This window comes from Dromiciops gliroides, chromosome 3 (genome assembly GCF_019393635.1).
Source record: "Dromiciops gliroides isolate mDroGli1 chromosome 3, mDroGli1.pri, whole genome shotgun sequence".
NCBI lineage: Eukaryota > Metazoa > Chordata > Mammalia > Microbiotheria > Microbiotheriidae > Dromiciops > Dromiciops gliroides.
This window is the reverse complement of record NC_057863.1, coordinates 627,794,681-627,821,790: the sequence shown is the minus strand read 5'-3', so window position 1 is coordinate 627,821,790 and position 27,110 is coordinate 627,794,681. Positions and strand designations below refer to the sequence as shown.

General features: G+C 42.1%; 1 protein-coding gene across 1 annotated transcript in view; it reads left to right on the top strand.

The window, feature by feature from the left end:
* LOC122750057 (coiled-coil domain-containing protein 50-like) overlaps positions 1–26,734 on the top strand; it is a 59,865-nt gene extending 33,131 nt beyond the window's left edge. Inside the window, exons 6-11 of the mRNA XM_043996706.1 lie at positions 2,111–2,247; positions 8,032–8,094; positions 13,769–13,900; positions 23,313–23,413; positions 24,126–24,223; positions 26,334–26,734. Coding sequence (XP_043852641.1) covers positions 2,111–2,247; positions 8,032–8,094; positions 13,769–13,900; positions 23,313–23,413; positions 24,126–24,223; positions 26,334–26,473 — 671 coding nt within the window. The 3' untranslated portion in view covers positions 26,474–26,734. The remainder of the gene's footprint in view (positions 1–2,110; positions 2,248–8,031; positions 8,095–13,768; positions 13,901–23,312; positions 23,414–24,125; positions 24,224–26,333) is intronic.
* The last annotated feature ends 376 nt before the right edge of the window (positions 26,735–27,110 follow it).

Here is a 27,110-nt window from a genome sequence, read left to right as displayed (position 1 = left end):
GCAGCCAGGTATGCGGTGGATAGAGCTCCAGGGCACGCGGTCCCTAAGTCCTGAGTTCAAGTTCAGCCTCAGACTTACTAGCTGTGTGACCCTGGGAAAGTCCTTTAACCTTGCTTCCCTCTGTTTCTTCATGTAGAAAATGTGCTGTAGAAGGCAATGGCAACCCCCTCCAGTATCTTTGCCAAGAAAAACCTAAATGGGGTGACAAAGAGTTAGACATAACTGAATAACAAATTTACCATACTGCCTGTTCACTCTCATTTCACAGCAAAAAAAAAGTGGTATGTCAGGGCAGCTTTGTGGCACAGTGGATAACACTGGCCCTGGCATCAGGAAGATATCAGTTCAGTTCTGGCCTCAAACACTTACTAGCTATGTGGTCCTGGGCAAGTTACTTAAACCTCAATTGCCTCCTTCCCCCCACAAAAAAAATAAGCAAAATATAGTGCTATCTCTCAAATGGGAAATAAATGAGATAAAAGTGGAGAAATTTTTCATAAAAATTCTATTTGTTTTTCCTAAAAGGAAATAAAGAGGAAAGGTTTCTATTTCAACCTCTGAGAACATTTAGGTGGAATATTGTACTCTGGAGTATTGTGGTCAGTTAGGACAGCACATTTCCAGAAAAACATCAATAAACTCCCCAAAAGAGGCAACCAGGATGGCAAAGGGCCTCAAGTTCTTTTTATATGAGAACAGATTGAAGGAAACGGGGACGATGACCCTAGGGCAGAGTAGGCTGGGGGAGAGGAAGCATGACAACTGTCTTCAAATATCTGAAGAATTATCACCTGAAAGAGGAGAAAGATTGTTGTTCAGTCATTTTTCAGTCATGTCCAACTCTCTGTGACCCTATTTGGGGTTTTCTTGGCAGAAGTACTAGAGTGACTTGTCATTTCCTTCACCAGCTCATTTTACAGATGAGGAAACTGAGGCAAACAGGGTGAAGTGACTTGCCCCGGGGTTATCCGGCTTGTAAGCATCTCAACCCAAATTTGAACTCACAAAGATGAGTCTTCCTCACTCCAAGCCTAGTGCTCTATCCACTGTGCCACCTAGCTGCCCATGGAGAAAGATTAGACTTTCTATTTTCTCTTTGATCCCAGAGGGGAAAACTAGGAACAATGGGCAGAAATTGAAGAGAGACCAATTTAGTCCTGTTATAAGAAAGAATTTCCTAACAGTTAGATTGTCAATCATAGGTCTAGAAGTGGAAGGAACATCAGGGGTCTTCTGACTTTACAGAAGAGGAAACTGAAGCCCAGGGGCAAGATGACTTGCCAAAAGTCACCCAGGGAAAAGATGCAGTCAGAATGGAAGCGAGGTCTTCCGACTCGAAAGACTGAGCTGTTTCCACTGTCCTGTGTTAAACTGAAGAGAATTGTCCTTTACCCTCAGGCTCTCTACAGTTTATGTGGTTTAGGGGAGACGGAGGCAGTGGCAGATTGAAGGACTAACCCTGAAATTTAATCAGTATAAGGAACTCCTAATAAGGGAGCTTTCTCTGTTGGTATAGGTCAGGTCCTCATATGTGACTTATGGTATTAGAGTCACCAGCACCAAAAACTTCATCTCTCTTAGTTGGGGACCATTTCTTTATGGAGTCCAAGTCCTATTGGAGTAGCCATCTGATGCAAGATGAAATCTGAAGATCAGAGAGTGCAGAGCATGTGGCTGATGGGCACACAGCTTGTCTGGGTCAGAGATAGGACTAGAACCTAGGTCTTTCATGCTCTGAGGCTGGGTCTCTACCTACCATAGAAAGGGTATTTTTTTTAAATTATAGCTAAAAACCTCCCCTCTTCAGATACAGAAATCAGAACAGAATGCCGAGGTGGGGTCAAACTCAAATAGAAACGGGGGCCACTAAACTGGACATAAGGATCCCTGTGGGCTGCGTAGTATCTTAGTTTTAAAATGTAACATTATCTATGTTTTGTTGTCATTTTATTTATTTTGTTAAATATTTCCCCATTACATTTTAATCTGGTTGGGGCAGCATTGTGGGGAAGGGGGTTGGAGTTCTCTGGGCCGTGTGTTTGATACCTCTGCTCTAGAAATCCTTTCTTCAGTCTACTTGAAGTTGCTGGTTGTGATTGCTTCTTCTTAGATGTGAATGATCCTCAACATGATGTCACAGACCCCCTAAATTGGCAGATGGCTGGACTGGAACTCCACAGTCAGGAGCAGCTCCAACAAGATGAAGAATTAGCCTGGAGATTGCAGGAAGAAGAGGAGACTCACATAGTAGGTGCAGAAAAGTTCTTGACCCACACATCTTTCTTGATCATTTCAGCCAAAAGGTGGACACTTTTCTTTTTCTAGACCAGTATCCAAACTTTTTTGATTGTTCAACCCTATCAGTAAAGAGTTTTGAGTTCAACTCCCAATATGTTTCTTGGTTATATCAATTGCACACATATTCTAATAATCAGGAACATTATAAAACTTAGAGAATAACAATTTTTAAAGGATGAGATGGAGATGATATCACAGTTGATCCTGGAGGCACGCTAGGGAGCCATTGGAGTTTATTGAGTAGTGGGGGATGACATTGGTCATACCTATGTTTGGGAAGATGACTTTGGCAATTGAGTGGATTGGATAAGGATAGACTTGAAGCAGAGAGATGAATCACGAGGCTGTTTGTATAGTCCAGGCAAGACACAAGGGTCTGTACTAGGGTGGTGGCTATGAGGGGAGAGAAGGGTACTTATAAGAGAGGGAAAGAGTATGGAGATTAAAACTGATTGGATATGGAGGGTGAGGGAGAATGAAGAATCAAAGATGGCACTGGGCTTGTGAGTCTCTGTGATTGTGAGCATGGTTGGAAGAAAGACAGATATGGAGGCAAGGCATAAAATGAAACTTGTGATATAGTTCATAACCCACCCATACCTGCCCTTTCTAAATAACTCACTCTAGCCCACCCAAACCCAGAAGGAAAAGGTGCTCTTACTCACTGGTCACTTCCTGGAGCTCAGTCTGCTTTCGGAGGGTTGTCTGCCAAAGCCACAAGAGGATCTGGTGGGGGAAGTGGGGCAGAAAAAGGCTATGCTGGGGGTTTTCCCACTGGCACCTGTGTCACTGCTGCTGTGAGTTCCAAAGTAGCAGTGGTTAGGTTAAAACTGTCCCAAAGAGCCAACGCAGAATTGGGTTGGTAGGGAAATGGCCCAGGGAGGTTGGGGGTGGAGTGAAGGAAGATTTTAGGGGGTACAGATAATCATGAAGCATGGTTGTGTTAGAAACAAGCCCCACTGGTGTCTATTGCAAGGACAGTGGGATGTGACCCTTCTTCCCTTCTTCCCACACATCAGTGCTGATCATATATTTCTTGGGGTCAATCACCTTCACTTTGGTTACCACCATTTCTGCTTTAACTATTTTTTTTTAAACCCAGTATAAGGGGCAGCTAGGTGGCGCAGTGGATAGAGCACCGGCCCTGGATTCAGGAGGACCTGAGTTCAAATCCGGCCTCAGACACTTAACACTTACTAGCTATGTGACCTTGGGCAAGTCACTTAACCCCAATTGCCTCACCCCCCCCCAAAAAAAAACCCAGTATACCCAAATCTCTATGGTTGTGGGACTGTTCTGTCTTCTCTTTGCCTCCCCAGTGCCTACCTATCACATTTCTTGGGACACAGTAGGCACTCAATAATGCTGGTTGGATTGAATTCCATTTGTATTCTTAAGGGACTATCCTTTATTATCATTATTAGCCATTACCGTTATTACTGTAGTAGTGAAGATTTTAGCAAGCACCCACCTATTTTTTTTTCATCAAGTTCACAAACCCTTGAAATCTTTCCACTGACGCCTTTGGGGTCTGTACCTCAGGTTAAGAAGCCCTGCTCTCCGCAGCGGGCTTTAAAAATGCTCTTAAATTACTTGTGACATTCTCAGATGTCACAGTGTCGTGTTTTAATCAAAGAATGGTTAACAAATTCATCTCTATCAAGAATCTTATAAATGCACATGGGAGATGACTTCTTTTTTTTTAGTTTAGTTTAGTTTTGTTTTGTTTTTTAATAGTATTTTATTTTTTCTAATTACATGTAAAGATAGTTTTCAACATTCATTTTTGTAAGATTTTGAGTTCCACATTTTTCTCCCTCCCCTCCTTTCCTCCCCTCTTCTGAAGCCAACAAGGAATCTGATATAGGTTATACAGTACAATCATGTTAAACATATTTCCACATTCATCATGTTGTAAGAGAAGATTCGGAACCAAAGGGGGAAAATGGAAAGAAGAAACAAAAATAACAACAACAAAAAAAGTGAAAATAGTCTGCTTTGATCTGCGTTCAGACTCCATAGTCTTTTTCTGTATGTGGAGAGCATTTTCCATCACGAGTCTTTTGGAACTGTCTTGGATCATTGTAGTGCTGAGAAGAGCTAAATCTCTCACAGTTGATCAGGAGATGCTTTCTTCTATAGCTGCATCTGACTCTACATGCTGAATACTTTTTTTACAACCAATCAAAAGTAAAGGAGTGCAGAAGTATCTCATATTCTTCATGCCTCAACCTTTTCATTGTGTGATTCCACCAAGAGGCTGGAGGAGATAAATTGCCGATCCATTTTGAACTGTTGGAAATGATTTCCTTGTCTCTTTGTGGGGCCCGAAGAGAAATGGAAATTATTTTCTCCAGTTTTATACCTCAGAAATCAACAAACACCACAAATCAGGGCTTGATTTATTGCTTTGTTGGTTGTAGAGACAACAGTGATAGAGAAAATGCTAATGATGTCTATTAAATTGAGAAGTAATGTCCTTTTTTGTTTATTTGGGGGGAACTAGTTTTTTTGTTTATTTGGGGGGAGCTGATTGTTATAAATCCTGAACAGCACAACCCCATGTCTAATCCAACCCTATCATTTCACAGATGAGGAAATTAAGTCCCAGAAGAATGAGATTATTTGGCAGAGGTCGCTCAGGTGACAGTGGCCAGGCTGAAATTCAAACCCAACAGTTTGAACTGCTAAACAATGTCACATGGATGAGGATGAAAGATCTGACCAGGGTGGCTAGAGAAGGAAATTTGGCTTGGAAGGCCACAGGGATTCTGAACAGATGTATAGGGCAGAACTGGGCAGAACACTTGGGTTCAATTCCCACCTTTGAAACTGATATTGAGTGGAGGAAAAGACCTCAGGGTTATAAATCAGGATGGAATGTTTATCTGAAGGAAGAGATATTAAGAGTTGCAAAAATAGGAGCAGCTAGGTGGTACAGCACTGGCCCTGGGTTCAGGAGGACCAATCCAGCCTCAGACACTTGATGATACTTATTTAGCTGTGTGACCCTAGGCAAGTCACTTACCCCTCATTACCCTGCAAAAACAAACAAAAAAAGAGAGAGAAGAGTTGCAAAAATCTCTAAATCAGGGATTCTGGTCCTTTTGAGTACCATGAGCTCCTTTGGACAGTCTGGTGACATCCACAGAGTCCTTTCTCAGAATCGTATTTTTCAGTGCATAAAATAAAATATGTGAGATTACAAAGGATGTTGGAAGTTAGTAAAAATAAAGATGTCTTTTTTTAAAAAATCCAAGTTCACAAACCCTTGATATCTTTCCACTTCCATGTTAGGGACTCCATGTACCTCAGCTTAAGAACAGGCTCTCAATGAAGGGCATTAAAATGCTCTTAAATTACATGTTATGTTCTCAGAACCAGCAGCCTTCAGTTTCACGTGGTGCACTTTTTCTGCCTTCCTGTTTGCAAGCCCTTGGTAACGAGCTCAGTCTTTAGTTTGTGGCTGTCATTGCTCAGATCCTGGCTCAGCTAGAGTCTAAGGGACTTTGTGTTCTCTAACTGAAGCCTGAGGCTTCGATTTCCTCTTTCTGCACCCTCTGTGGACACTGGCTTAATTAAGGTCTTTGGGTCACAGGCAACAATTCTCTTGCTCTTATCTCTGAAATCATAAATAGGTTGTAACCTCTCTGTAGAGATGGACAGAATTTTTCTGTCCTCGAAATACCCCTTTCTGGTGAAACCATGAATACCACATGTATTTGCATTTATTTCAGAGCTTTTAAAAGTTCTATCATTTCATTCCCCCCTGAGTCTCCTTCCATGCATGTGGAACGCAATTCATTCTTGCTTTAAGTATCAAAAGATGGAAATCTAGGGGTAGAAAAGTACCCCAGAGACACAGACCTAGAGTAGGAATTCTTCACCTTTTTTGTCCCATGGAAGCCTTGGACAGTCTGGTGAAGTCTATGGGCCCTTTCCTAGAAGCACGGTTTTAAATGCAAAAAATAAAGTATATAGAATTACAAAGGAAACCAATGATATTGAAATATAGTTGTCAAAATCTTTTATTTATGCCTACAATTGCAAAGCAAACCAACAATATTGAAATATAATTATCAAAATATTTTACATACATAGAGAATTACAAAGGAAACCAATGATATTGAAATATAGATACCAAAATCTTTTATTTATGCCTATAATTGCAAAGGAAACCAATAATGCTGAAATATAGTTATCAAAATATTTTACATAAACATAGGATTACAAAGGAAACCAATCATATTAAAATTTAGAATTGCAAACCCAATAATATTAAAATATAGTTATAAAGTACATATAATAAAAGATCATTATCAAAATATTTTATATAGACATAGAATTACAGTGATGTTGAAAGAGAGTTATCTGGGCAGCTAGGTGGTACAGTGGATAGAGCACTGGCCCTGGATTCAGGAGGACCTGAGTTCAAATCCAGCCTCAGACACTTGACACTTACTAGCTGTGTGACCCTGGGCAAGTCACTTAACCCCAATTGCCTCACCAAAAAAAAAAAAAGATAGAAAGAAAGATAGTTATAGAAATACTTTAAAAAACAAGTCCACAAGTGGATAAAGCATCAGCCCTGGATTCAGGAGGATCCGAATTAAAATCCGGCCTCAGACACTTGACACTGACCCTGGGCAAGTCGCTTAACCCTCATTGCCCTGCAAAAATAAATAAATAAATAAATAAATAAATAAATAAATAAATAAATAAATAAATAAATAAATAAATAAATAAATAAATAAATAAATAAATAAATAAATAAAAAGTTCACATGTCTCAGGTTAAGAACCACTCATGTCAAGCTAGAAGACTCTGTGGTCATCTAATTAGGGATGTGCTACAAGAAGCTCAACTAAATTTTCAGCGAGAGCATTTTCAACTCAGAAATCAGCAAATGCTACAAATCAAGGCTTGGCTTATTGTTTTCTTAATCGTAGAACTTAAAGTGATGGAGAAAATGTTTAAAATGCAGATTAAACTTAAAAGTATGTCCTGCATACATATTGGGTTGTGGGTTTTGGTTTTTTTTTTCAGAAAGCTGGTTGTTAAATATTTACTAACAAAACCTGTCTAATCCAACCCTATGGTTTCTTAATTGATCATCTAGACTACTGTGATTAAGCCAAGGTCACAAGGTGACAGTGCTACTTCCACCGTACCATACTTGCTATGGCCTCCAAAATTCATTTGTTATTGGTCTTTGTTTAGTCATTTAAGTTGCGTCCTACTCTTCATGACCCCATTTTAGGGTTTTCTTGGCAAAGATACTGGAATCGTTTGCCATTTCCTTTTTGGGCTCATATTACAGTTGAGGAAACTGAGGCAAACAGGGTGAAGTGACTTGCCCAGGGCCACACAGCTAGTAAGTGTCTGAAGCCATATTTGAACTCATGAAAATGAGTCTTCCCGATTCCAAGCCCAGCATGCTACCCACTTGTGCCACCTAGCTGCCCCCAAAATTCATTACCTTGTAGCACACTCCCCATATTAAAATTCTTTGAGCCTCACCAAGCTGATGCCAGTTTGGCTCACACCAAGTTGCTGAGCTTACACTCTGAATCATTCCAATTCTGGTCGGCCCACCTCAAGTCTTTTCTAAAGCCTTCAAGAACATCAGACTCCACTCAAAGCTTCAAGAGACCTTGGGAGAAGGCTGGAGCCAAGGATTCGTGGTGTTCAGTAAGGAGGTCTTGCTAACTGTAACTTCTCATTTCTCGGCAGAGAACAAGAAGGAATCGGGAGCGCAATGATGACTATCGGACTGCACAAGTGGCCCAGGATGAGGTGAGGACAGACATTGGTTGCCAACTTTTCTCATGCTTCATTCTCAGAGTCAGAAAGGTTCTAGAGACAGAATCTACTCTGAGAAGATGTTGTTGTTCATCCTTCGTTCTCAAAGACCACCAATGACACCACCAGGGTGATGTCTTGCTGAGAAGATATTTCAGTATCATTGGCCAAGGTCAGTGGTTTCCCAACTCTTTTTGTCCCAGGAACCCCTTTCAACAATAACAACAACAAAAATTTGTTGTCAACCCCTAGGGTCGTTTAATCTATAATTCATTATATTACTCACAGTTATTTACTGCTTAATTTTTTTTCTGCATTAGTCATGTTATAAGAGAAGAACCAGAGCTCTGCTTAATTTTTTTTTTTTTTAGTGAGGCAATGGGGGTTAAGTGACTTGCCCAGGGTCACATAGCTAGTTAAGTGTCAAGTATCTGAGGCTGGATTTGAACTCAGGTCCTCCTGAATCCAGGGCCAGTGCTCTATCCACTGCACCACCTAGCTGCCCCAAGAAGCATTTATTAATCAATTGCTGTGTGCCAAGCATCATGTTGGGCACTGGAGATACAAAGATAAATAATTTTAAAACCTCTCAAGGAGTTTACATTCTTCTGGGGAGATGACATATATGTATACAAGTATATACAGAATAGGTAAGCACATATACAACACAGACATGTAAAAGTAAATGAGATGTGCAAATTTAGAGACATCTCCTTCCCAGATGTTCATACCCAACCTGTGATGGAGCCTTCTGAGCTTGTATTGGGTCTGATTAGCCCCAGGTGGACATACCATACATTGACATCATGATGTCATTTTCATCCTCCCTAATTACAAAGGACAATAAGTAGAAGTATATTCAAAATGAACACATGGGTTTTTTAAAAAAATATAAGGATAAGGGGGACATCTAGGTGGTGCAGTGGATAGAGCACCGGCCCTGGATTCAGAAGGACCTGAGTTCAAATCCGGCCTCAAAAACTTAACAATTACTAGCTGTGTGACCCTGGGCAAGTCACTTAACCCCAATTGCCTCACACACACACACACACACACACACACACACAAACCCCAAACCAGGGTACTTTTCAGTATCCCCTCTGGCTTGTTAGGGGCAGCTAGGTGGCACAGTGGATAAAGCACCAGCCTTGGATTCAGGAGGACCGGAGTTCAAATCTGACCTCAGACACTTGACACTTACTAGCTGTGTGACCCTGGGCAAGTCACAACCCTAATTGCCTCACCAAAAAAAACAAACAAAAAATATGTATATAAGGATAAGGGAATGACCCTTGACAGTTCACTTCTTTGGGACATGTCTGGTTTCAAGCCTAAAAGAAGCAGTTAACTGAATTAAATCTGACTTGGAGTTCTGAAATAGCAGTTGCTCATTTGTCCATGACAAGCTGTAGAACAATGGAGTAGATGAAAAATACAGTCTGCTTTAGGGATTTACACATGAAGAACTGGAGTTCTTTTAAGTTAATAAGTTGGGAAACATGGATACCAGAACAGCTGTATTACTGTGGGACAAATGTAATATACCTTATTATAGACTGAAGATGAGCCTTTGGTTACTATTCATAAGCTAAGATGGGGTCATTAGTAGGGAGGACCTAGCTGTTGAACCAAGAAAGGTTATGAAAAGAGAAAGATAGATTTCAGAACTGTGTCAAAGAAAGACTGTAACTATTTGCTACTTGTTGCTGGAGTGACTGGTTAGCCAGCAAGAGGCTGAAGTGTTTTCTCCTGCTGCCTGTTTCTGAGAAGTAATAGACTTGCTGCTAAGAGTAAGAAAAGGTATGCTCTGATTTGTTGCCAAAAAGAAAACATAAGATAATTCTTTTCATTTTTATCTTTGTTGCTGTGAGAGAAGAAGGAAGGAAGGAAGGAAGAGGAAGGAAGGAAGAGAAAGAGGGAAGGGTATTAGTAAGAGTATACTGTGTTCTAGGCACTATACTAAGAAATGAGAAGAATCTTGCAAAGGAACAGAATTGTAGATAGTTTTGCTAACTCTAGGATAAAAGTTATTAATTCAGCTGAAGGCATTGGGTAAGCCTGAAACAGGAAGTGATGGATACTATACTTGCTACTGAAGAGTAGGACCAGCTGGGCCAAGCTAATTCTTTGCTTGGAAGCAAAGAATCATTAGATCAACAAGTATGGCTGAGAAATCATCCCATTGAGGTGTTAGTCAAACACAGAATGACTCAGCTAGGCTTAGCAGTGGAAGTATCTCTTCAAGAACAAACATATTTATTAGAGAACTTTTATGGAAAGTCCTGGGATAAAGGACACTGAAGCCCACGAGAGTTATAAATTGCCCTAGCCACCTATGTTCCCTACATGTATACTTTACTAACTCTAGGGCTTTAGGTGGGTGAGCACTCTGTGAAAGAATTCTGTGTGCATTGATAGGAGAGTGTAATTAAGATTTATGGGTAAAATGCCATATAAAAAGTATATATTTGTTTTACATTTTCAGTAAATGTTTTATTTAAGATTGAGTACTTGTAACTGATTTATTCATGGGAAGTGCACTGATGGGTACTCATGAGATAGACTATTGATGGGAATTGTCATCCACAAAGATTACCCTTAGGAGCCACAGAGTTAGAATGCTATTTACATAGCAACCACCCTGGGAACCACCTTAACTTCCAATGTGGGTTCAAGAGGGATGAGTGCAACCTAGGAAAAATCAGGACAACAACAACAATGTGCATTTTGGCCGGCACTGTGCTAAGCTCATTATAATTCCTATCTCATTTGATCTTCACAACAATCCTGGAAGGTAGGTGCTATTATTATCCCCTATTATTATCAGGCTATTCCTGGGCTACACACAGTCATTAGAAAGAGATGACACAGGAGCAGCTAGATGGCGCAGTGGATAGAGCACCGGCCCTGGAGTCAGGAGGACCTGAGTTCAAATCCAACCTTAGACACTTAACACTTACTGGCTGTGTGACCCTGGGCAAGTCACTTCACCCCAATTGCCTCACAAAAAAAAAAAAAAGAGAGAGAGATGACACTAGCAACTGGGGGGATCAGAAAAGGTTTTAGTGTAGAATAAATATGGTGCCTGAGCTGAGTCTTGAAGAAGGAAAGGGATTCTACAAGGAGCAGGTGAGGAGAGAGTGAATTCCAGACATGGAGAAAGACCAGCTCAAAGACACTGGTAGAATGCAAACTCACTGAGGGTAAAGGATTCTTGTCCTTGTTGTTCTTATGTACCCAGAATCTAGTGCTTAAGAGGAGCTTAATAAATGCATGTTGAATATAATTGAACAACTTCCTTTCTTTCTTTCTTTCTTTTTTGGGCAGAGCAATGAAGGTTCAATGACTTGCCCAGGATCACATAGCTAGTAAATGTCAAGTGTCTGAGACTGAATTTGAACTCATGTCCTCCTGAACACAGGGCTGGTGCTTTATCCGTTGCACCACCTAGCTGCCCCTAACTTATTTCTTTTCAGCCAATGTACTTTGTACAGGTATTTCTTGGTCTGTTTGTTGGGGAGTATCTTTTGCATCTCTTAGAGGAAGACAAAATAAATACTTTCCGGTATGCTTCCAAGTGAAAGCCTCCCACCATGTTGACTGGGGCCCATTGTAGAAGACTTGTTGGAGGACAAGGAAAAGAGTGGGACAAGATTCCAGGGAGAAATCCACATCTCAGAGGGAATATTCACCTCATTAAGATCATAAATCCATCTAAGAATTGTGTTGAGACAAAATGTACCCTGTCAACAGGAAATCACACCTTCATAAAACTTATGTGAAAACTAGGTTTATTACAAGAAGAATAAGGGCAGCTAGGTGGCACAGTGGATAAAGCACCCGCCCTGGATTCAGGAGTACCTGAGTTCAAATCCAGCCTCAGACACTTGACACTTAACTAGCTGTGTGACCCTGAGCAAGTCACTTAACCCTCATTGCCCTGCCCCAAAACAAAACAAAAAAAAACAAAAAAAAAAAACCCAAGAAGAATAAACATGCATGTGGAAATCAACTCCTGAGCAAAGACTCCATAGTCCTTACAAACGTTTTCATTTTTATAACAGCAGGACAAAGGGAGGAGGGGATACCAGGAAGGGATGTAACATGGGAAGGGGAACAGGGCAGCAAAGGTGTGGGACACCAAAAACCACTCCCCACAGGGAGGAGCAGGACAGTGGCAAAAGCAGCCTTCCTTGCCCTTGAGAACTGCTAAACTATGAAGATGGGAGGGTCCCCTTATCTGCAGAAGACCCCAGCTGCACAAGCATTATCCAGTCGGCCACAGACTAGCTGGCGCCCATCTTGCTTCCCAAGGACACACAGGGAAGTCCAGCTTGGGGTGCAACAATAAATTATGTCAGCTCAGGGGGAGCTTCATCCTTAGCACATTCAGGGCCTCCTGAGTACTCTAGCTCCAGAATTTCTGGAAAACATGGCAACTCAAGAGGACAGGGTAAGTTGGATCTAGGGCAACAACATGGAGATTCAATACAAAGCAAAGAAAAGAAAGAAAGAAAAGTTAGTGAACTGAGCAGGGCCAGCCCTAATCTTCATTATGGTCTAATCTATCGGGGGGCAGCTCAGGTCAAAAGGACTTGAGTTCAAATCTCACCTCAGACACTTACTAGGTGTGTGCCCCTGGGCAAGTCACTTTCCCCCAATTGCCTTAAACATCAGGGCCATCTCCAGTTGTCCTGATCCATATCTTGTCACTGGACCCAGATGGCTCTGGAGGAGAGAGTGAGATTGGTGACCTTGCACAGCCCTCCCTCACTTAAATTCAATTCAGTGCAAGTCATGACATCATCCCAATGTCATAGTCCTCTTCAAGAACAGACACACAACAACAATCTCTCAGTAGTCCGGGCAAGATTATAAATTACAGACAAATTGCTGATGTACATCAGTGGAGGGAGTTTCTACACTGAGAGTTCCCCAAAGCAATGACATCATATGTCTGAACAAATACAGGGATTTGGGAGAAGTGACTTAAGTGACTTGCCCAGGGTCACAACTTGCCCAGGGAAGGCAACACAAAGAAAACATTGAAATATTCTAACACAATGGAGTACAATTCTGCCCTGTGTGTGCTTCAGAAAGTCACAATGTATACTTCTCAGTCATATGGTCAACAACTCTGACAATATCTTCTAAGCTAAGGAAAAAGGTATATAGATAGTATATAGTCTGATGGCAAGAATGCCAGACTTGGAGCGAGAGGACCTGGATTTGAAACCTAGCTCTAGGGAAAATAATTTAATTAGCTCTTCAGTAGCAATTATGATATCTGTTCACTTCAGTTGCCTTGTCTATCAAATGAAGGAGTTGAAACAGATTATGTCTAAGGTCCTTTTTTTAGAGTAGCTAGGTGGCACAGTGGGTAGTGTGCTAGCCCTGGAATCAAAAGGACCCGAGTTCAAATCCACCCTTACTATAGTTGTGTGCCCCTGGGCAAGTCACTTAACCCTATTTGCCTCAGTTTCACCATCTGTCAAATGAGCTGGAGAAGGAAATGGCAAGACACGCTAGTATCTTTGCCAAGTATCTTTCCCAAGTAGTGTCACAGAGAGTCAGACACAAATGAAACGACTCAACAACAAAAGGTTCTTTTTAAAAACTCCAAATCTCTGATTCTTCAAGTTTACCCCTAATCTCTTTCCCCTTTCAGGAGATTGCCAGGTACATGCAAGATGAAGAGCTAAAGTGCCACCAGAGGGAAGTCCGGGAATGGGAGCTAAGAAGGGAAAACAGGAACAGAAGCATCAGCTTTTCTGAACAAAGGCAGAGCAGGAGCAAGAAGGTGAGTCATGGAGTTTTTTCATGATCTTCATCAGCCTTCTCCCAAATCCCTGGTGTTTGCCCAAGGAAACCAGAATGACAGATAAAGTCAAATCAGCAAACATTGATAAATCACCTACTCGGGGCAGCTAAGTGGCATAGTGGATAAAGCACTAGCCCTGGATTCAGGAGGACCTGAGTTCAAATACAGCCTCAGAAACTTGACACTTACTAGCTGTGTGACCCTGGACAAGTCACTTAACCCTCAGTGCCCTGCCCCCCCCCCCCAAAAGATAAATCTATTGCATGTCAGGCACTTCAATAAGCATTGAGGATCCAGAGTAAAGCAAAAAGCAGTCCCTGATGGCCAAAATCTCTGAGTCCCAATGGGAGAGGCAATGTGCAAACAACTATGTGTGTAGAAGACATATACAGGAGAAATTGGAGCTAATCTCAGAGGGAAGGTGCTAAGTTTATTTTTTTTTTAACTAAATTGATTGTCCATTTATTAAGAACCTATGACATTAGGCTATGGGGAGACAACAAAAACAAAATCCCTAATTTTACGGGATTGGCACTGAAGCACTAAATCTAAAGAGCAATGGGAAGGGTTTCTGGTAGAGGGTGGGACTCTGGCTGGGACGTGAGGGGAGTCAAGGATGCAGGGAGGCAGTGAAGAGGAGGGAGAGGGTTCCAGGCGTGGGGGAGGGGCAGCCAGTGCTCTTTTGTGCTCTCATCCAAGTGGTTAAGGGCCTGTTGTGGTACCATGTCAGGTTCCCCAGGAAAAAATGAACCTGTCCTTGACCACAAGGGCATCCTACTTATGTAAAACAACACATGCCTAGAAAAACCAATATGAAACATACTCAAAGTAGGCATAAAATTAATTCTTTGGCTAGGGTGTTCTCTACTGTGGGAGATCAGGGTGGCTTTCTTGGGAAGTGGCACTTGAGTTGTGAAGGGAATGAAGGATGCTGTGAGGATGAGGCGAAAAATGAAATGGATTCCTGGCATAGGGCACGACCTGTGCAAAGGTTTGGAGAGAGGAAACAGAGTGTCATGTATGGGGAATCACAAATAGCCCAGTTTGCTGGAATTCAGATTACATAAAGAAGAGCATTAAGATTCAGGGCAGTGGAACGGCTAGGTGGTGCAGTGGATAAAGCACCAGTCCTGGATTCAGGAGGATCTGAGTTCAAATCCGGCCTCAGACATTTGATACTTATTAGCTGTGTGACCCTGGGCAAGTCACTTAACTCTCATTTCCCCAAAAAGCATTAATGAATGAATGCAAAATAAAATTAAAAAAAAACAACATAGCACCTTGAGGTTTATAAAGAACTTTATGTGTGTTATTTCATTTGACCCTCACAACAACCTTAAGAAACAGGGATGCTGTTTTTCCCATTTTATAGATGAGGATATTGAGGAGGTACAGAGAAATTAAGTGACTTGCCCAGGGTCACAGAGTTAGTAAGTGTCTAAGGTAGGAATCAAAATCAGGTCTTCCTTGAACCCAAGGCCTGAGACCTGTCCAATAGACAGAGGCAGAGCATGCTCTTTGTTGATCTATTTGCAATGAATTTTCTGCAGTGAATGAGTTCATTTGATGCATTTTTCTGCTTCTTGGCTATGTCACTCATCATGGATATTTATATAGCCTTTACGCTTTGCACGGGGTGACTAGGTGGTATATAGTAGATAGAGAACCAGTCCTGGAATCAGGAGGACCTTGGTTCAAATCTAGCCTCAGAGATTTATTAGCTGTGTGACCCTGGGCGAGTCACTTAACCCTGCTTGCCTCAGTTTCCTCATCTTAAAATGAACTGGAGAATGAAATGGCAAACCACTCTAGTGTCTGCTAAGAAAATCCAAAATGGGGTCACAGAGAGTTGGGAACAGCTGAAATGACTGAGCAGTTTGCTTGATACACATTCTCTCGTTTGAGCCTCCTAGCAATGAGGATGAGAAGTATGTTTATCCTCATCTTACAGATGAGGAAAAAGGCTCAGACAGGTAATGTCCTAGTTGGGTCCAAGTCCTCCCGGTTCTGGTCCAGCACTCTGCCCATCATCTTAGCCTTCCTCTTGGTCATTTGAAGAGGCTGAACTAGGGGAGACAAAAGCTCTGCTTCCTATTTTGTGACCTTGGAGGCCTAACTCCCCGTTTTGGGGGGGAGGGGAGGGGCAATGAGGGTTAAGTGACTTGCCCAGGGTCACGCAGCTAGTAAGTGTCAAGTGTCTGAGGTCATATTTGAACTCAGGTCCTCCTGAATCCAGGGCCGGTGCTTTATCCGCTGCGCCACTTAGCTGCCCCCGCCCCCCCCCACCCGCCATAACTGTTAAAAGAGAGGAACTGGTCTAGATTTTTTTTCTTAGTTTTATTTTTAAACAAACATTTCTTAGGTGCCTACCATGTGCCAGACAGGCCCTGTGCTAAGTGCTTTACGAATATTATTTATTTTGATCCTCACAACAACCCTGGAAGGTAGGTGCTATTTTGCAGCTGAAGAAACTGAGGCAGACAGAGGTTAAGTGACTTGCTCATGGTCACTCAGCCAGTAAGTGTCTTGAGGCTGGATTTGAACTCAGGTGTTTCTGACTCCCAGTCCTGTGTTCTATCCACTGATAGATAACAGCTAAGGAACCTTAGAAGTCATCCTCCTCATTTTACGGAGGAGGAAACTGAGGCCCAGAAATGCTGCCCAAGCTCACCCAGGGGGTCAGTAGTAAAGCTAGGAAGAAGGATTTGCGATTTCCTCTGCATGGAAATTCCCTCCACCGGCAGGGATGAAAGGACTTGACCAAGCCAAGCCTTCCTTCCTACAAGTCTTGTTCTCTTTACTGTACCGTCTCATTCTACGTCTTTATCCTTGAAGTCCCTGAAGCACAAAAAAATTGTCTATTTATTAAGTTTGAGCCGATCCCTTAGGATGAAGGAGAGTGTGCAAATCCCTTAGTCATTTGTGGGTAGCAGAAAAGTTCTTGATTGGGAGAAGACAGCCAAGACTGCATGAATAGAGCTCTGAGTCTGGGTTCCAATCCTAGCTCCTTCTACTGCCTGACTGACATTGGCCAGATCACTCACCTCTCTATCTCTGGCTCCACTCAGCTGTCAAACAAGGATGTTGGATTCGATGACCTCCAAGGTCCCTTATTGTTATTATTATAAATAATCTAAATTATTATCATATTATCCTATGAATCCTCCCTTCTTTCTTTTTCTTTTTCTTTTTTTTTTTTTTACAGGGCAATGGGGTTAAGTGACTTTCCCAGGGTCACACAGCTAGTAAGTGTCAAGTGTCTGAGGCCGGATTAGAATTCAGGAACTCCTGAATCCAGGGCTGGTGCTTTATCCACTGCGCCACCTAGCCACCCCTCCTCCCTTCTTTCTAAAGGATCCTCCATCATTTTTACTTTTCTGCCTGGTGATGCTGAAGCAGATACCAACGGGAACATTTTTTTTAATTGGTTCCCAAGAGAGTCATACTATTTTTAGAGACTTTATTTAAAATGATCAGTTTCAATCTGATTTTGATTCCTCATTAATGTAGCTGATGATTCTTAACCCCGCCCCACAACGTGCCCACCCACAGGAGCTGGGGCATCTCTACCCCTCCAACCACAAGTGGAAATGTTTATTTCCTTTCTGCTGTGGGGGTAGACGCCCACACAAGTAACTCACCATCACTAAAGGTGTGCTTCAGACCTACAGGAGTTTCCATTAGAAAGTGAGACCTTCCACAAGAGGAAGGTGGAAGAATTTCAAATGCAACCACATCATTACTCAGGGAGTCAAGGAGTGGTTTCCAACTCACACTAATCGTTTTAAGGGATAGATAAATATTTTCTTAACACATTCCAGTTGATTCTGACTCAGTAGAGGCAGGTGGCAAACAGAACAACCAAATAGAACTTTAGACTGCATTAAGAAAGACTTTGCTTCCAGGACTAATGATAATTCTCCTTATAGCTAACATTTATAGAGTGCCTACTATGTGCCAGGCACTGTGCAAAGCACTTTACAAATATGATCTCAGTTAATAATAATTCACATTTATATAGCACATATATACCAGGAACTGTGCTAAGCACTTTACAAATATAATCTCATGTGGCCCTCCCAACAACTGTGAGAGGTGGGTGCTGTTATAATAGCTATTTTCCAGATGGGGAAACCAAGGCAAACAGCAGTCAGGTGACTTGCCCCATGGTGGAACAGCTGGTGAGTGTCTGAAGCTAGATTTGAACTCATCTTCCTATCTCCAGGCCCAGTGTTCTATTCACTGCACCACTTGAGTGCCTCCATGATCATAGAAATATAGATTTAGAGTTGGAAAGCACTTAAAAGTCTAAAGTCCAATTCCTCTCATTTAATTCTCTCATCTAAGAGACTCAGAGAGATTGAGTGACTTATCTGATGAATCCTACCTGGCTGACACAAAAGACATTGCTTCCCTGGACAGACCATATCTAGAATACCATGTTCAGTTCTGGACATCACAGTTTAGGGGCTGTTGATCAACTGTAGATCATCCAGGGGATGGCTACCAGAACAGTGAAGGGTCTCTAGTTCATATACTGTGTAAAGATCATTTGAAGGCACTAGGGATGTTACCCTAGATTTGAGAAGAACTAAGGTGTATTTGGAGAACCTGATAACTGTCTTCCGAGCTGTGAAAGGGCCAGGCACTCAATCAATAAGCATTTATTAAGCACCTACTATGTGTGGGGCATCGTGCTGAGCCCTGGGGATACAAAGAAAGACAAAAGATAAGAATCTTTCCCCCTGGAGATAACAAGCAAACAAACATGTGCAGTTAAGGTATTTACTAAGGTGAAGGAGGTTTGTGGCAGAAGGCGGGACTTTAGCTGATACTTGAAGGAACCAGGAAGAGGAGGAGGAGAAAAGGAGGGAGAGAGAGTTCTAGGCATGGGGGACAGCCAGTGATAAGGCTCAGAACTGGGGGATAGTGTGTTCCATGCAGGTAACACTGTCACTGGATCACAGAGTAGGTGAAGAGGAGTAAAGTAGAAGAAGATTGGAAAGGGTAGGAAGGGGCCAGCTTTAAAAGACAGACTGAAGAATTTTCAATTTAATCCTAAAAATAATAGGGAGCCAGTGGAGGTTATAGAATCAAGTGTGGGGATCAGGGGATTCATCTTGCTCTGCTTGATCTCAGAGAGCATTATGGGAAGCAATGGGTAGAAGTCTCAAAGGGGCATATATAGACTTTGAGTGGGTCAGGGAATTCGTCCACCAATTCAATACTCAGGACTCAGGAAGAAAGGAGGCCAAAGCATATAGAACTAGTTTATTCTTTTGAAAGAAGGTGCCCATGCCATCAAGACATGTGACACACCAAAGCAATAAGTCAAGCCATTTTTATACTTTTTTTGCAAACAAGCACAGGATGTGATAATGAAGCTGAGACCAGATGGTCCATGACACATTCTTCTTTCTCAGAGCAGAATCCCCTTGCCCTAGGGTCCCGACAATGGGGTATTCTTTTATTATTTATTTTATTTCTTTGATTTCCCAACATAGCTGAAGATAAATTTTAAGCCTGTCATCCTTCTAAAATTAACACGGCTGGGGCAGCTAGGTAGTGCAGTGGATAGAGCACCAGCCCTGGAGTCAGGAGTACCTGAGTTCAAATCCAGCCTCAGACACTTAACACTTACTAGCTGTGTGACCCGGGGCAAGTCACTTAACCCCAATTGCCTCACTAAAAATAAAACAAAACAAAACAAAAAAAATTAACATGGCTACAAAACAATGCTGAAATACCTGAGTAACTTTTCCTGTTATTTGAGTTGAACATCTTTAGAGATAGGGGCCGGGGGCGGGGGGGGGGGAGTGTCAGTGGGAACTATGAGATATGAACATAATCCTCTCAACTTGATGTCAGGGTTCCTGATGTTTAGGGTTGTCCCACTTTCAAGGTATTCAAAGAGAAACAGGATGACCACTGGCCAGGCTTACTACAGGGCAATTCCTTTCTGGTATGGGTTAGACTAGGTAGCCAGTGAGGTCCCTTCTGACCTGATTCAAGGGGCAATCAGGTGGCACGGTGGATAGAGCTCTGGCACTGGATTCAGGAGGACCTGAGTTCAAATCTGACCTCAGACACTTGACACTTACTAGCTGTGTGACCCTGGGCAAGTCACTTAACCCCAATTGCCTCACCCCCCCAAAAAAATCAATTGAGAGAGGTAAAAGAAAAATGGGGAGAGAAATGAAAGCAACACAAGAAAATTATGAAAAAGGAATCAGCGGCTTGGAAAAGGAAGCACAAAGATTGACTGAAGAAAACAATTCCTTAAGAAATTCATTTGGCCAAATGGAAAAGGAGGTGCATAATCTGACTGAAGAAAACAATGCCTTAAAAATTCAAATTGGACAGCTGGAAGCTAATGACTTCATGAGACACCAGGAATCAGTCAAACAGAATCAAAAGAATGAAAAAATAGAAGAAAATGTGAAATACCTCATTGGAAAGACAACTGGCCTGGAAAATAGATCCAATAAAGACAATTTGAGAATTATTGGACTGCCTGAAAGCCATGATCAGAAAAAAAGTCTAGACACCATATTCCAGGAAATTATCAAGGAGAACTGCCCTAATATTATAGAATCAGAGGATAAAATCGTCATTGAAAGAATCCACCAATCACCTCCTGAAAGAGACCCCAAAAGGAAAACTCCAAGGAATATTGAAGCCAAATTCCAGAATTATCAGGTGAAGGAGAAAATACTCCAAACAGCCAGAAAGAAGCAACTTAAATATCGTTGAGCCACAGTCAGGCTTGCTCAGGACCTGGCAGCTTCAACAGTAAAGGATTGCAAGGCTTGAAATATGATATTCAAAAAGGCAAAGGAGCTTGGATTGCAGCCAAGAATCTATTACCCAGCAAAATCAATCATTCTCTTTCAGAGGAAAAGATGGACATTCAATGAAGTAGGGGACTTTCAAGGTTTCTTGATGAAAAGACCAGAACTGAATAGAAAATTTGATCTTAACATACAAAACTCAAGAGAAGTTTAAAAAGGTAAACGGGAAAAATGTTATTCAATAAGGTTAAACTGTTTACATCCCTACACAGGAAAATAATATTTATAACTCTTGAGAACTGTATATTTATTTGGGCAGACAGAAGGATTATACACAGAGGGTATAAATATAAATTGACTTTGATGTGAAGATATAAAGAAAATTAAGGGGTTAAAAATGAAGTATTCAATTTTATAAGTTAACAAGAAGGGGGCTTTTTAATGGGCTTTGATTGACTGTTGACTGGCACTCTTTGGGAGAAGATGACTCATTCTGTGTTCCTGTTTTTCTTTTAAAACTTTTACTCACCAACCAAGTATGTCGCTGCCACATGTACTGGATAGTAAAAAAAATACCCAACCAACAAACCCAACTGTACTCTTATCAGAAAAGCAGTATTTCTGATTGAAAATGAAAATCAAATAACTATCTCTACATATCTCTAGGGAGAAAAAATTCTCTTAGGTATGGCTTCTTCAGCCCTGTGGCTAAATCAAATATAGAAGGAAACCACTTCCTTAAAGTTAGAGGAAGGGAAAGAACAAAAAAAGAAACAAAAAAACCCAACAACAACAACAACAATAAACCAACAGTTCTTTTTTTGTTTTTTTTTTTAAACCAACAGTTTTAAGAATGAAAAGGATGAGGAGAAGAATGATTGTACCAAACTTGGAATCACTAGACTTGAGTTTGAATGCTGGCTCAATCACTAGCTGCCCCTGCGACCTTGGGCCACAGTTTAGTTATCTGTAAAATGGGGGAATTAGTTGGATTTGATGGCCTTTCTATATCTAGGGTTGATCATATAAAAGTTTGGAATGTTAGGATACGCTTCTATGATTTGGGGACAGGAGGGGTGAGGGGAGAAGTAGGAGGGGAAGGGGGCCTTTTCCAGTTTATTTCATGAATGAGCTAGTCTAAGCTGAGAAGACCCAAATGGTTAAAGCATACAAGCTATGATGTTTTTAAACTTGTGACAAGAGACAGAAGGAAATCTTTCTACTCATTGAATGGAAATACTCACTTGAACTTTAATGAGTCCCAAGCACGTAAGACCAATGAACCCTCTTCCTTGTTTAGCCAGTCCCATCTTGACAAGGGGTTGGGTCATATTACTTCCCTGACCATCCTTAGCCAAATGACTTCTCCAGATTCTAGATGCTCATTTACAGTAATACTACCAACAAATTTCTCCTTCAATATTTTTTATCATAATCATAAGCAATCCCCTAGACAATAGCAGGGGACTTCCTGAGGGTGTGTCTTATATTATTTAATCAAATTTAATTTTTCTCATTTAAGATTTTTCTCTCCCTTCCACTCCCTGCCTACAATGAAAGAAGGGGATTGTTATAATAAATATATAGTTAATATAGAAAAATATCATATTATATTATATAAAATATATATAGTCGAGCAAAAAGAGCCAACAAAATTTTATTAAATACCTATTAGGTGCCAGGCACCGTGCTAAGCTCTAAGGATACAGAGGAAGGTAAAAAGCAGTCCCTGCTCTCAAGGAACTCAGTACTTGTCCAATGGGGGAGATGCAAACGGGCAAACAACTATGTGCGTACAAGATGTATACTGGGTATATAGGAAATTATCAACAGAGGGAAGGCGCTGGCATTAAGGTTGATTGAGAAAGGCTGGGATTTTAGCTGGGACTTGAAGGAAAGCTGGGAAGCCAAGAGGCAAAGATGAGGAGGGAGAGTATCCCAGGCATGGGGGACAGCCGGGTGAAAATACCTGGAGCTGGGAGATAGAGGGTCTCACGCAGGGTAATCGAGATACAGAGAGGAGAGGTAGCCCCAAACAGTGGGAAAGAATGGGAAAGAACTCAGGACCTGGAGTCAGAGAGCCTGGATACCAAGGCTCGGGGGAGATTAAATAAGTAATAGGGGGGCAGCTAGGTGGTGCAGTGGATAGAGCACTGGCCCTGGAGTCAGGAGTACCTGGGTTCAAATCTGGCCTCAGACACTTAACACTTACTAGCTGTGTGACCCTGGGCAAGTCACTTAACCCCAAGTGCCTCACTTAAAAAAAAAAAAAAAAAGAATAAGTAATAGGGACAGCTAGGTGGCTCAGTGAAGAAAGCACCAGCCCTGGATTCAGGAGGACCTGAGTTCAAACCCAGCCTCAGACACTTGACACTTACTAGCTGTGTGACCCTGGGCAAGTCACTTAACCCCCATTGCCCTGCCCAAAAAGAAGAAGAAGAAGAAGAAGAAGAAGAAGAAAGAGATAAGTAACTCCCGATCTCACAACTTAAAAATTCCTGAAGTGGGATTCGCACCCACAGCTTCCTGGAGACTGCAAAGGCCATGTTCTGTCTCCATCCATGATTCCATCACAAGCATCTTTTGCTTTTTTCTGGCAGACTCAAGTACCGCTGGACGCTGAGGTCATTCCCCCTGCTAGAGATCCACCTCCAGACTGTTCGGACTTCCCAACCCAAGCATCTGAGGGAAATGGTACAAAGTAGGTGCTCACATCTCTTCCTCCTACCTCATTCACAGACTCCTTTCCTGCTGGGGGGAAGGGGGAGGCAGAGAAGGGGTAATGTTTTTTTGTGCCCCTGCGGTAAAAGGTTGTTTTGAATAGGGACAAATCTGCTCCAAGTTACCATCTTCCTTTATAATAATAATCCATTTCAAAACCTTCAAGAAAAGCTCTCCTTCCCCCCTCACTTCTTTTCTCCCTCCTTTCCTCCTGCTCTCTCTCCCTCCCTTCCTTCTTCCTTTCCTTCTTTTACTTCTTTCTTTCCTTCCTCCCTCCTTTCCTCTCCCTTCCTTCCTTTCTTCTTTCTTCCCTCCCTCCCTTCCTTCTTTCCTCCTTCTCCCCTCCCCACATAACTTTTTCCTTCTTCCCTCTCTCTGTCCCTTCTTCCTTTCTTTCTTTCCTTCCTCCTTTCCTCTCCCCTCTTTCCTTTCTTCCTTCCTCTCTCCCTCCCTTCTTTCCTCCCTCCCTCCCTTCCTTACTTCCAAGGTCATAAAAACAGAGGAGATTAAAACTTCATGCCAATCAACAGTAGGGCCAACCCCATAAATGGCCCCTGAACTTCCAGCCTGGGTGAGGTTAGGAAGATCCAGTCTCAAAAAAAAAAAAAATCCCACAAATCAATATCCTAACAGAAGAAAAAATAAACCCTTTAGATCACTAATGCCTGTTGTTCTTTTAAATACTTTTGCAGGCAGCTGTTTTCCCGGAATATTGCTGAAGAACTGGACCCAACATTTAAGTCAAGTGGGACAGACCCACCTGTTGATGTACCTGCTGTCAGTTGCCAAGGTATATTTTTTTTCTGCTACCCTCAGTTAAGTAATCCATGGCCCAGAGTTTGGCACATGCCCTTGGCTGTATCCTGAGGTCCCAGTGACACGATCCAGGTCACCTGGTCTAACTTTCTCCAAGACATAGCATCTCTGCCAAGTGTCACTCTGGCCTCCTCAGAAAACCTTCAGGGACGGGGCATCCTGTACCACTCCTGAGTGTGAAGCATTTCAAGCCTGTCACAACCTGGCTCCAGGCTTCATTTCCTGCCCTTTTGCATGACTTCCCTTCATATCTTCTTCATTCCAGCCAAACCAGCACATTTGCTCTGATTCCCTGAGCTGGGCATTCCCTCTTCCTCTTTTTAAAGGCAACCCGGAGAGACACTATGTAAGAAAAACCAATAGTCTAGCTCTCTAGAAGGATAAGGACTATGGATGATGATTTTTTTTTTAAAAGGCAGAGGAAAATACTCCCACCTCCCAGCCTTTGCCCAGGCTGTCTCCCATGCCTAGAATGCTTATATTCCAATCTAGGAATTCACCAAACCCCCATTACACTAGAAATATTTACCCAGGAGGATCGGAAACCTCCATCCCAAGCCCTCGGCCTTAGCCCTTTTACTTTCCCACATTTGCTTTATGCTACACTTGTGACTACTCTCAGATGGTCAGTCAACACAAATCCAATATGGTATCATTTTTTAATCTTCATATTCCAAGCACATGGCCTGGCTTAGTGCATAATAATTTTAAAGCCGCCCTAGATATTTTGTTGAATTCATAAATATATATACCCTTTACAAGAGGCAGTACACCGTGGTGCACAGAGAGCTGTCTTCTGAGTCCAGAAGACCTGCCAAGTCTCCTTTCTAACATATATTGGTTGTGTGACCCAGCGCAAGTCATTTAACTTATCTATGCACCCATTTTGTATTTGTATTCTCTGGGCTTAGCACTACTTAGAATGTAACAAGTGCTTAATGCTTTTTCATTCGTTCATTCCAAGACTATCAGCTACAAAATTGGTGCCAGTCTGTATTGGAAGAGTGAGTTTCCTCATTGGAAGTACCCTATACCAACAAAAGCACAGGGCCAATCAAGAAAAAAAATATATATATATATATATTCAAAAACTTAAAATTTAAAAAACTATATACATATGTGCGTGTGTTGAAAAATTGGCAGTGTGGGGCAGCTAGGTGGCACAGTAGATAAAACATTGGCCCTGGATTCAGGAAGACCTGACTTCCAAGCCAGCCTGACACTTGACACTTTCTAGCTGCATGACCCTGGGCAAGTCATTTAACCCTCATTGCCCCCCCCCAAAAAAAATTTGACCGTTTGTGTGTGCTTTACAGTGATGAAAATGTAACTTCATTAATATAGGGAACTCCCACTGGGGACCCCGAGGAGCGAAGGGTCTTGACCAGGGTCACACACACAGCCAGTATGTAGCAGAAGTGGCACCTGAAAGCAGCCTTTCCCAGTCCTCCTTAATCTTAGTGCCTTCCCTTGGAGATCAGCTCCAATTTGTCCCGTATATATCTTGCTTATTACATAGTTATCTGTCTGTTAGCTGATGCAGTGGGTAGCGTGCCAGGCCTGGAGTCAGGAAGACCCGAGTTCAAATATAGCCCTAATTACTTACTAGTTATGTGGTCCTGGACCAGTCATTTAACTTCTGTTTGCCTCAGTTTTCTCATCTGTAAAATGGGGGTTTATAGCAGCACCCACATCCCAGGGTTGTTGTGAGGATTAAGTGAGACAATAATTGTAAAGTCAACTTGCTTAGTACAGTGCCCGGTATGTAAACATTAGCTCTTATGATTATCTTCACCCATTAGACTATGAGTTCCTTGAGTTTTGTTCTGGGGTTTTTCTTTCCCCTTTCTTTGTAACCCTGGTCTTAGCATACTGCCTTGGCACATAGTAGGCACTTAATCAATGTTTGCTGACTTCCTAACTCCGAGGCTGGCACTCTATCCACTACAAACAAAATGCAATTTTTATTTTAACATTCAACATTTTGTCAGTCTTCCTTCTGTCCATAACAGAGGCAGAGCTACAAACTCTCGACCACTGGTGAATTCTTTTACAGTCATTGTTTCCCCTTTTTCTTCTCTTAGCTCTTGCCCATACAATCCCAGTGGAGGGTCTCTTTGAGTACAGTGAGGAAAGCCCGGAAGCGGCCTTTATTTCACCAACCAAACGTCAGTCAGGACGTCAGAAAACCAAAGACAAGAAGGAACCCTGCAAGCAACAGTGAGATAAAGTTTCCCCCTCCCCCCACTCCTCCTTCTCCTCCCCCACTCTAGTTCCTCTCTCCCACAAAGGGAAACTAAGTTAAACTTCACCTCCAATCAAACCCTGGACCACAAATACTGCTTCGCCACATCCTTCAACGACTTCATGCCTCATGGTCATACTGGGACACCTTGTTTCCTAAGTTATTGTGTGTGGGGGGGGGGGGTGTGGGGGTGTGTGTGCTGAATCAAGAGGTGGCTAGATGGCTCAATGGATAGAGCACTGAGACATGGAGTCAGGAAGACCTGACTTCAAATCCAGCCTCAGACACTACTAACTAACTGTGTGACCCTGGGCAAGTCACTATGCCTTTGCCTGCCTCAATTTCCTCCTCTGTTAAATGGGGATTTTTACAGCACTTACCTGTTGTGAGGATCAAATGAGATCTTTAAATTGATATATGTAAATGCTATCTGGTATTATTATTATTTTTTTGTGTTTTTTTTTTCAGGGCAATGAGGGTTAAGTGACTTGCCCAGGGTCACACAGCTAGTTAAGTGTCAAGTGTCTGAGGCCGAATTTGAACTCAGGTCCTCCTGAATCCAAGGCCAGTGCTTTATCCACTGTGCCACCTAGCTGCCCCTGGTATTATTATTTTT